This window comes from Sinocyclocheilus rhinocerous, unplaced genomic scaffold (genome assembly GCF_001515625.1).
Source record: "Sinocyclocheilus rhinocerous isolate Xijiao unplaced genomic scaffold, SAMN03320098_v1.1 scaffold3201, whole genome shotgun sequence".
Classification (NCBI taxonomy): Eukaryota; Metazoa; Chordata; class Actinopteri; order Cypriniformes; family Cyprinidae; genus Sinocyclocheilus; species Sinocyclocheilus rhinocerous.
This window is the reverse complement of record NW_015662182.1, coordinates 162,927-173,300: the sequence shown is the minus strand read 5'-3', so window position 1 is coordinate 173,300 and position 10,374 is coordinate 162,927. Positions and strand designations below refer to the sequence as shown.

Here is a 10,374-nt window from a genome sequence, read left to right as displayed (position 1 = left end):
ATGAGTAGAGACATTGATCCACTGGGATAGATTAAAAGCGTCGATGAGATTAAGAAAGTCATGTGATAAGGGGTTAGACGGACAGCAGACATGGATATTAAAGTCGCCCACCAATAGAAAGCGATCGTAATTTGTGGCAATATTGCCGATCAGTTCAGTGAAATGCAGTATAAAATCCTTAGTAGAGTGCGGAGGACGGTAAAACACCCCTAGACATACAGGACCATTCCAGTCTAAGTGAATAAACTGAGCTTCAAAGCTGGAAAAGGCCGTTTCAGGGACCAATCGACAGCGTGCAGAGAGAGAGTTCTTTAAAATTGTTACTATCCCACCCCCGCGTCCACTCGGACGAGGAGAGTTAAAAAAATTACAGTCAGCAGGGATCAGATCAGAAAAAGGAGTTAGATCACCAACCTTTATCCAGGATTCCGTGATAAACATAAAATCCAAGTTGTGAGATGAGTAAAAATCATTTAATAAGAAGGTCTTATTCACCAAGGAACGGGCATTTAATAATGCCATCTTCGGTGAGGAAATAATATCAGGAAATGAGGACGCTCTTTTCAGCGAGCGCAGATTTCCGTGAGTTACTCCCCATCGTCGGGAGCCTAGGCTGATTCGGTGGAGACCAGCACGAGAACCAGGACTCGGGTGCAGGGGGAGGACAGGACGAAGCCACCGGTAGGCCAAATCCAGCGGAATAATGTGTTTTTTGAACATTAAAGCATGTCAACATATTCTGTTACACCAAATACACAAAATAATGATCTTTAAAAAAGCATCATATGACCCCTTTAAGAAAAAAAAAAACTTTTAGAATCCCTTATAGAAAAAAAAAATGGAATAAAGCAGGAAGTCACTTTTGTGCTCTTTTACAACTGAAATAAGAAGTTGAAAGCTACTTGATTAGATTTTATTGCAGTAATTGTGGATGTCTTACTTGAAGCCCCAGCCTGTTCCTCCCAGTACTATAGCTGCCAGCAGTATCGCTCCCGCTATGGAGCCAATGATGATGTTTGTACCACTCGGACCTGTGGACAGACAGAAAAAAAAAAAACATGCATTTGTCATTGTATTTCAGTTACATTCTTGTTATATATTTTTAATCGTGACTTCTATTTTGTCATGTGCTTTTATTTTGAAGTCTAGTTTTTAGTCTAGTCTGGTTTCCTTTCTTCCTGTTTCCTTTCATTTACTTAATTGGTTTTAGCTTTATTTCACAAACAGTGGGCTCATGCTCTCTGGAGGAGGAGGCAGTCACATCTTGTGGTAACATTTGGTTTGACACTTACAAAATGAAGAGCCTGCGCCTCAAAGGCAACTGATATCTCTCAGTATATGCATTCACTTAGTGGAACAGAACTCCACATCTGGATATTTGATACAATTATTTGAGCTTCAGAATCTTAGAAATGACTGATGATTTTGCATATGTTTATAAGTCAGTGCTTGTCAAACATTTTGAAACCACCGGACTCCATTATAGTCATTTTTTTATGGCACCCTCATAAATAAATAAAAGGTTTCCACATGAGCACACAGAGCATGGGACACACCAGAATTCAAATACTCCAAAAATGTGACAAAACGCCAGTTGCAAACCCATTGATAATCCGCTTGACCCATTTGATTTCCATGCATTCTCTGTTATATGGGAACCGTAAAAGCTCAATGCTGAAGCTAGCTAAAAACTGATTAAACAGCCTCAACCAAGTAAATTGTAGTTTTTAGGTAAAACGCAGTTGGAGAAAATCACACAACAATAATTACAAGCTTTTCAATCCACACAGCAGCACTCCTATAGAAGTTAACACTGTAGAAAATTTGTGTTTCAGCAGAAACAAGATCTTGAATTTATTTTATATGTATTAAATGTTATTATTGTTATACTTACATTACATATTTGGTAATCTGTATAACAAGTTTTTATTTGTTAACTACTGCATGTTAACTACAATAGTTAACATGAACTAACAATGAACAATGCTTCCACAGCATTTCTTAATCTTAGTTAATGTTAATCTCAACATCTAACAACACATTTTTAAAATCCAAAGTTGTCCAAATCAAAAACATTAATGCACTGTGAGCATGAACATTAACATATTTATTAACTAACATTAAAAAGGTTAATAAATGCTCTAAAATATGTTGCTCACTGTTAGGTCATGTTTAGTCAATGCATTAACTAATGTTAACTAATCAGACTAATTATTGTAAAGTGTTACCGAATATTTTATATTAGGAAATTATAATAAAGGTCCACTTTTATGGAGGCTGTTTTGTTGTTTCAAAATGTGTAGTGCATATGTTTTTATGTTATGTTTTATTACAATTTCCTTTTTTAAATTTTTTTATTAAGATAACCATGGTAACGGCTAGGTGGTTCAGATTTGAGCTCTAGACCTTGGGCATTCTGTGTGGAGTTTGCATATTCTCTCCGTGTTGGTATTTATTTCAGAGGTGACAGCTTATTTCAGATTTATGACAGCTGGGCCCTTTGATTGAAGGAATGCGGAAAAGGTCCATTTTTATGCACAATGTCAGTATGTATACAATGTATTTACACCTGTGTACCACCATATGTATCTCATTTTAATTCAAATTTACCCCCTTTTAGAGCACTGTATGTTCTCTTTGTATTAAACAGACACATGGAGCTCTTAACATTGCCATTGAAGTATTCCATTCCAAACACAAGCAAAGAGATGCTGGACCAACTAAAGCTTGAACACCCGTGTGACTAAATGTGTTGTGAACCTTTGTACTTCTCAGGACCGTCTGGAGGCTGGGGGTCTGGAATGGGGTCATACACACTGCAGTCCTTCCCAGTGTAGTCTGCGTCACAGATACACTTCACCTCATTACTGCATGTCTGAGACAGAGAGAGGCAGAGAATGTCTAGATAAGCCTAAAGCTGGAAATAAATACTTTGGCTCACATACTACAGTATAGCAAAACTATCTGGACAGTCAAAGTTTTACTGAGAAATATGGACGTAAGAAGTAATTATATTAATCTATGTCACATGGTGAACAGAGTCAACACTGTCGCTTAAATGATTGCTTATTAAATTTGGAAAATGTTAAACTCAAATCAGACACTTTGACAGCTGGCTATTTTTCACATAAGACAACCAATTGTATCTTCATTTTCTCACTTTGAATAAAACCAATAATTAAAAAAAAAGATGAGAAAATATTAAACATATCATTATTTGTGATTCAAAGATCAATGAAATTCTTACAGGTTTAGAAAAATAAGAGTGACTAAACTATTCCTCTGAGAATGAGTCAAATGCACTTTTGACAAATGTACCAGCCTATGCTATGTGACAAACGCAGTCAACCCCAAAACAGACAGTATGTGACTGTGATGTTAGATTTGTGAAAGATGAACAGCTCACCCCATGATCGGAACACACGTGAGAAGAGGACGACCCGGGACAGGATGACAGGTTGAAGGTGGTGACTGGCAGACAGCGATGGTCTAGGCACATCATATTAGGACCACACGGTGTGCCGTCCTCCACGTACCCGAGATCAGTGCCGTCTTCTAACACTGCATGACCCCCACTTAACATACACAAACAACAGTTCAGTGCTACACACAAACGCACACTGCAAAGCACGTTTATTTTCCAACACTCTCTTGAGGCAATTCGTAACTATTTTTGTATGAATTTTTGCAGTCTCATCTGTATGTTTTCAGTTGGAAATCCCATGTTTCCATATGAATCACATTATACCAATTCATACGAAATCACCACCTCGTAAACTAGTTGCATTTTCTCATGAGATGTGGTTATTTTCTTAAACTAAAAGAAATATATAGTTTAGTCATGAAACTCTAGATGGCGCAGGCTGATGGTTGTTAACGTAACTGATGATATTCAGAGAGTTAAACGACTTGGCACAAGCTGATTGGTTCATGCTGCATATGCAGCCAATGAGCTTACTGCCTTGCATTTATATGGCTGGCTAGCATTCACTATAGATTCCTGCAGAGCGCTTTTCAGAGTTTCTATGAAACCCTCCACCTTCCCCAGCTCCACCTGTATAGATCTGCTACGGGTTATTTTATATGCTATTTGTGCAGCAGCAGTATGTCTTAAATACTCACGGCACCGTATCGCCGTATGCATTGGAGGTAGCAAGTTCCTGTACTTGCTTGCAGCAGCAGCAATAATCTACAACTACAGCAATAACCAACAGCAGCAGCAATTCAGCAGCAGCAGCAGCAGTGTAGCAGATCTATTCCGCCAAGACCAAATACATTAACATTGTCATATCCATCACCATGCTAAAATCTTCTGAGAGTTGTCATGATTAAACTATTTTTAATTTGACTATGTCTTAAAAAACTGCCACTCATGGTGTGAGATGCTGTAAAAGCAGAGACCAAATGCAGCAGTCAAAGCCCTAAATTCATCTTATCCAGCATCATGTTTTCCAGTAAAAAAATATCTGAACATGCTTAAAATAAATTAATTATACTGAAGAATAAAATGGATGCATATGCATTTACCGACAGTCCAGGTACTTGTTCTGATGATAGATGGTGAGACTAGTGATTTCTCCATTTAAGTCTCCATACCGTGGTTTCACTGTGATGTTAGTGCATAATAAAAATCCGCACAACACATCCCTGTGAAAGGACACAGAAACAACAGTGGAAGTCAGACAAAGAAGAAATAAAAGAACAAAGGGACAAATAATGATATCACTGAACAGGTTAAAACGGTGTTCTGGTTGTTCATATACTCACTGTTTATTGCACTGAATCCAGCTGTGTGAGTTGTCCTGACCGCAGCTGCCACGCTCTGTACCCTCAATGTTCAGCTTCTCATAACACATGCGATCTGCTGCAACTAACGACATGCACAGTCAAATAAACTGAGCATTGTGCATGTGCAATTTTAGTGTTAGAATCAAACAAGAGATATATGTACATACACTTGTAGTGATACTATACTGTATGTATTCACTAATGATTGCCGTGAATGTGGCTGAAACACAAAAATTTTTCTGTCTTGAAGATCATTTGTGAACTTTCCATTTTTTCTATATAAATTACATAAAAAAGAACTGTGGAATTAAATATGAAGTTGATGCTTTGTGGATCTTTCTGTCATTGTTATAATTTGGTTGTTTTTCAATTTATTAAACCATACTGTACACTGGAAAAAAAAATACCCCAGTAAATGTACAGTAAAACGGCCAGCTGTGGTTGTGGTTGCAAGAAATTCACTGTAAAAAAAAATAAAAAAAAATGTGACAATGTATATTAGGTTGGTTGTGGGTTTACTGTCTCAGAGACATATTTCATAATTATTTACAGATAATTTGATTTGATAGAAAATAACCATAATCGTTCATTTACCAAATTTGTTAAATTAATTGATACACTTTTAAAATACTGGGTGTAACATGTTACTTTCATGTGACACTTTCCCTGATAAATATAACTGAAATTCTCCTTTGCCATGCTGAGTGAAATCAGTAGTAAAAGTCACTAAAGCTTCTGCAGATGTTGGTGAGTGTGATGGGTATTGCAGTTCTAGAGAGTATGTGTCATGATTATCAGTTACGAAAAGGTTTTCCTGCAGATTTATGTTTTAAAAACATATTTCTTTTAAAATGACCTTGGATACTAACTAACAACTAGGGACTAACAATGAACAATACTTTTACAGCATTAAATCATCTAGGTTAATGTTAATTGTATGGTTGCCTATATTATGGGTTATCAGCAGACATTTTTAAAACATTAAAAATAATTTTTTAAAATTATTAATTGGCCTAATTTAAAAAGTAATCACTGCTGTCATATGATGCCACGCAGACCAATATCTGAATAAGAGTAACCGAAAGACGGTCATCAGACAAATTCAGACAGCTCTGCTAATATCCTGTCTGATGCAGGTTATGAATATTAGCACAGTCCAGTTGCTGCTCCTCATCTGTGCCTCTATCATCACTCTTTTCTACAACTACCTCAAATCTTCAAATCAGCTGAGTGCTGCAGGCATATTACATGTGTCATCATTAATCTCTCACTAACACTCTAGTTGTGCTGAAGGACACCAGAAAGTTGCAGGAAGAAATATTAGCACAGTCCAGTTGCTGCTCCTCATCTGTGCCTCTATCATCACTCTTTTCTACAACTACCTCAAATCTTCAAATCAGCTGAGTGCTGCAGGCATATTACATGTGTCATCATTAACCTCTCACTAACACTCATTAACACTCATAGTTATGCGAAATAACTACTGTTAGAAGTGCAGAAACTGACTGTTGTTTTTTTTTTACATTAATATATTTTGATGCCTGATGAAGCATTATATGAATCATGTCAAATGTAAGACTGGAGATTTAACAAAAAAAATCAAACAGCATAGATTTATGTTGACTAAAATAATGATCAGCTACTGGTATCAGTCATAATGTCAACATCCATAATTAATATTCATTACCAATAATATTCCAATATATACTGGACAATATAAGAGACGCTACTCACTGTGGCCCCAGAGCGCCTGACACTGGGCATCCCTGGTTTTACAGCGGGCCCCATAGCAGCGCCCCTGAGAGAGCCAGTAGAGAGTACATCAGCTTTCCATATAAACACTCACTCAGCCAGACTTAAAAAAATAAAACAGAGCAAAGATGCTTACTAATGGCTGATATCCTCTGTGACTACAGTCACGTAAAAAGAATTAAAGTTGCACACAGTAATTTGTCCCCACTGAAAAACCTTAACAGTTAATACTTTTGAAAGATACCTTTAAAAATCATGTGACCCACTCTGTGAAAAAACAGCTAAAGTCATTTTTTTGTGATTTACTGTTTTCTACATAAAATCATCCTACATAATGTAAAAAACATTCTGTGAAAATATAACCTTGATATCTTTAATATTGACTGAGTTAGACCATGTCAAAAATGTACTTAATTTCGGACTCAGAAAATCAGGTTTTTGTGAAATTCCAATGTAAAGAAAAGCTTATATTTAAAACTGCAACACATTTGAACCATAATTATGCTGACTATGTGCCATATACCATATTAAAGCTGAGATTCTCAGTGATATAAGACACAATTATGGGAAAATTCTTAAAGTTTTGTAAAACAGGTCTATTTATTATAGATAATAATAAATATAGATAATTCTGCTTGTTGGCAGAAGCTATTTACACTAACTCCGCCCACCAATGTGTGATTGGGAAAGTCAACACTGAAAAAAGACGCTCAATGAACATCCCTTTCAGTGGCCGTAGATGGTTAGGCATGTGCCTTTTGACGCGATCGACCCGAGTTCGAACCCGCCTTTTGCCGAACTTTTTTTCTCCCTTTTCAAATCTCATATCGCATCGGAAAGGCATTTATTTTCAATAAAAATTAAGGAAATAATCAAAAAGTTGAAAATAAAGTATCGGGTAGGGTTAGGGTAGGTGTAGGGAGGGCTTTATTGTCCCAATAAGGTGGCATCCATTTAATAATTTGAATTAAAATTATAATTTACACTCAATACTTTATTATTGCGTACTGTTTTATAATGTACTACAATACTGAGTTGCAGATAATTGCAACTATTTGCTATAAGTAGTATAAATAGCAGAAAATCTTGTTATTTTAACAGTGTAAATAGAATCTATTTGCACTCAGTGTAAATAGCATATCGTTAAAAAAATACTGCTATTTTCACTTAGTGTAAATAGAATCCATTGCTATTTGCACTTAGTGTAAATATCATGTATCGCTATTTACACTTAGTGCAAATAGCCGCTGCCTTCTGATTATGTGCATGTCCAAAAACATTGAAATGAATGGGGGAACCACAAGAGCTTGACTGTAGCAACAATTACCAAGTCAATTGACTGAAATGATTTGTATAACATTATTAGTAAAATGAAATAAAAATAGAAAATGCCATTAATTTATAAATTAATATATAAAATTTAAGTAGATAATCTCATTCATGTGTTTGGGCTACATTTGGAGTAAATCCGGCACTTCACAAAAAATTAAAGAAAAACAGAAATGGAATAATCAAATGTAAAAATAATCACTGCATCTTCATTGTATGTATTTATTACAAATAAACTGATTATTTATTGTAAAAATGTTCACTCAAGTGCAGTGAGTGAATCCCTTTGTTTGTAATGCACAGATCTAATAGGCCTATATTGTTACACATCAGATGTTTTTCCCCAGCTGTTCCCCAAACGTTCAATTAAGACATAACCAACAATGTTATGTCACCATACAAACACACCAAGACAGATATTTTGAAATACTGTATTTCTGTGTGTATCAGACCGTTAATTCCAGATTCGGGGTCACACGCTGTCTGAGAGACACGTCTTTCTGTGCCTGCTTCAGGTGAGTAACGCATTGCGACCTTTTTTGTGGCTTATTATGATTAATAACTCTTTTCGCTCGTGTGTATTAATATTAAGGTCTGTTTGCAGTTTCTAATGATAGAAAATAAGTTTCTCAACAGAATGGTATGATATTCAGTTGGTGTTTCTGACACCTGTTTATGAGAACTTTGACGATGTTGTGGGGACACAGTGAACACTGTTGCATCCGTACACTGATTAACTATAAGTTAACAAAGTCCAAGCCAACTGCCAAATCAGCCAGCACAACAAACCAAAATTACTGAGTGCCCCTTTAATCACTGAAACATTTAAATTCATTATAGTTCATGGTAAAAGTTTAACAAGATAAGTCAGTGTTATACAGTAAATCATGTAAACAAAATACAGTAACAATGCTTAGTACTATTGTTGTAAGAAACATTTCATGAACAAGGTTCATTTTAGACAGAAAAACAGAAATGATTTTACCAGTCCAGAATTGCACATGTAACCATCCAGTTTGTGGACATTATGTGGACACTGTTTGAGAAATTAATGAGAAGCATATGTAAATTTCTTACATTACTATTATGATAATAATTATTTAAATGATGATTTCATATAAATGTATCATTACTTTACTCGAATCGCCAGTGCATGTCTCTGGCACATCACAGTCATTCACTGCATCCCTGCAGATGACTCCTCTCTGCTCATACTGCAACACACAAACACACTTCTACCTTAGTGTTTAATCAGTCTTTCAGTAAGTAAAATACACACAAAAGTACTGTACACAAAATGAATCACGCTAAATTACCAAAAAAAAAACATTTGACTCATGACTAGGGATTTGTCCCTTCAAAAATGAAAAGCGCACCCTTATGCTGTTCCAAACCTGTTTAGGTCAATTCGCACGGCACAGACAGACAGACAGACAGCAACAGACACGTTCGTCGGATTTTGCCAGATCAGTTTGTTACCCCTGTTGGCATCTGTTAGCATTGGTTGGCGCTTGTTTTCGCCAATTGAACGTGTAGAATCAGTATTTGGAATGTCTTGGAATGTCTGAAAAGTGACATTGTAATCTGGTGACTGTGGCTGTAGGTCTGTCGGTGCAGTGTGAATTGGCCTTATGATTTTCTTTCTTCTGTGGAACACAATAGGGGAAATTTTAAACAATTTATTAATGTGAGATTTAAAAAGTTATTTACTGATAATCCTTCTATTCCAATGAGGTCACATCTCCATTGAAGATTGGATAATGGAGTCACCTAACTAAGGAGAGTCTGATTTGTGAATGAATCATTGAGGCTGTACCCAACAAAAACAATTCAGTAATCAAAGGCTTTTCAAAGTCTATTTACAAATGAAAAATTATGAAATACACATCATACACATTGATACAACCCTCTACATTGCGAGTAAATCACTCGCATATGCGACTAAATCTTCACTCTCTGCGACTAAATGATGTCTAATATTAGCCAATGGCTTATAAATTCTCAGATTTTACTCGCCAGTGTGTGAGTTGGAGGCTAAGTATAAGTTTAGCACAGATATATTTTCACTCGCCGAACACACTGACTGAGCGCTTCAGAGTTTCACTCTCTGTCAAGCGATCTGTGCTATTTTTCAGTTCATCTCAATGGATGCACAGCACGCCTGTATTTGATGTACCGTAAACTCTTGTGTGAAGGCGCACGACTCGCCGTTGCTTTGTCTCACACACACGCAGAGAGAGAGAGAGAGAGAGAGCGAGAGAGTGTTACATAACGTGCAGAATTGACGCGCTACATGTAAACGATATTTTTTGTTCCTTTGGAATTCTTCAGCTTTTAAAGGGGTCATCGGATGCCCATTTTCCACAAGTTGATATGATTCTTTAGGGTCTTAATGAAAAGTCTGTAACATAGTTTGGTTAAAATTTCTCAATGGTAGTGTAAAACAACACCTTTTTTACCCAGTCAAAAACAGCTCTTTTCAGAGCAAGCCGTTTTGTAGCATTT

The 10,374-nt window shown here is 36.3% G+C and overlaps 1 protein-coding gene across 2 annotated transcripts in view; it reads right to left on the bottom strand.

The window, feature by feature from the left end:
• Window positions 1-10,374, bottom strand: part of LOC107727973 (disintegrin and metalloproteinase domain-containing protein 11-like) — a 52,241-nt gene that overhangs the window by 3,811 nt on the left and 38,056 nt on the right. For both annotated transcript variants that reach the window (XM_016538026.1, XM_016538025.1), the window contains exons 18-25: window positions 9,003-9,083; window positions 8,855-8,905; window positions 6,523-6,586; window positions 4,768-4,870; window positions 4,528-4,647; window positions 3,407-3,575; window positions 2,761-2,875; window positions 941-1,031 (exon numbers count right to left, since the gene is read on the bottom strand). In XM_016538026.1, coding sequence (XP_016393512.1) covers window positions 941-1,031; window positions 2,761-2,875; window positions 3,407-3,575; window positions 4,528-4,647; window positions 4,768-4,870; window positions 6,523-6,586; window positions 8,855-8,905; window positions 9,003-9,083 — 794 coding nt within the window. The remainder of the gene's footprint in view (window positions 1-940; window positions 1,032-2,760; window positions 2,876-3,406; window positions 3,576-4,527; window positions 4,648-4,767; window positions 4,871-6,522; window positions 6,587-8,854; window positions 8,906-9,002; window positions 9,084-10,374) is intronic.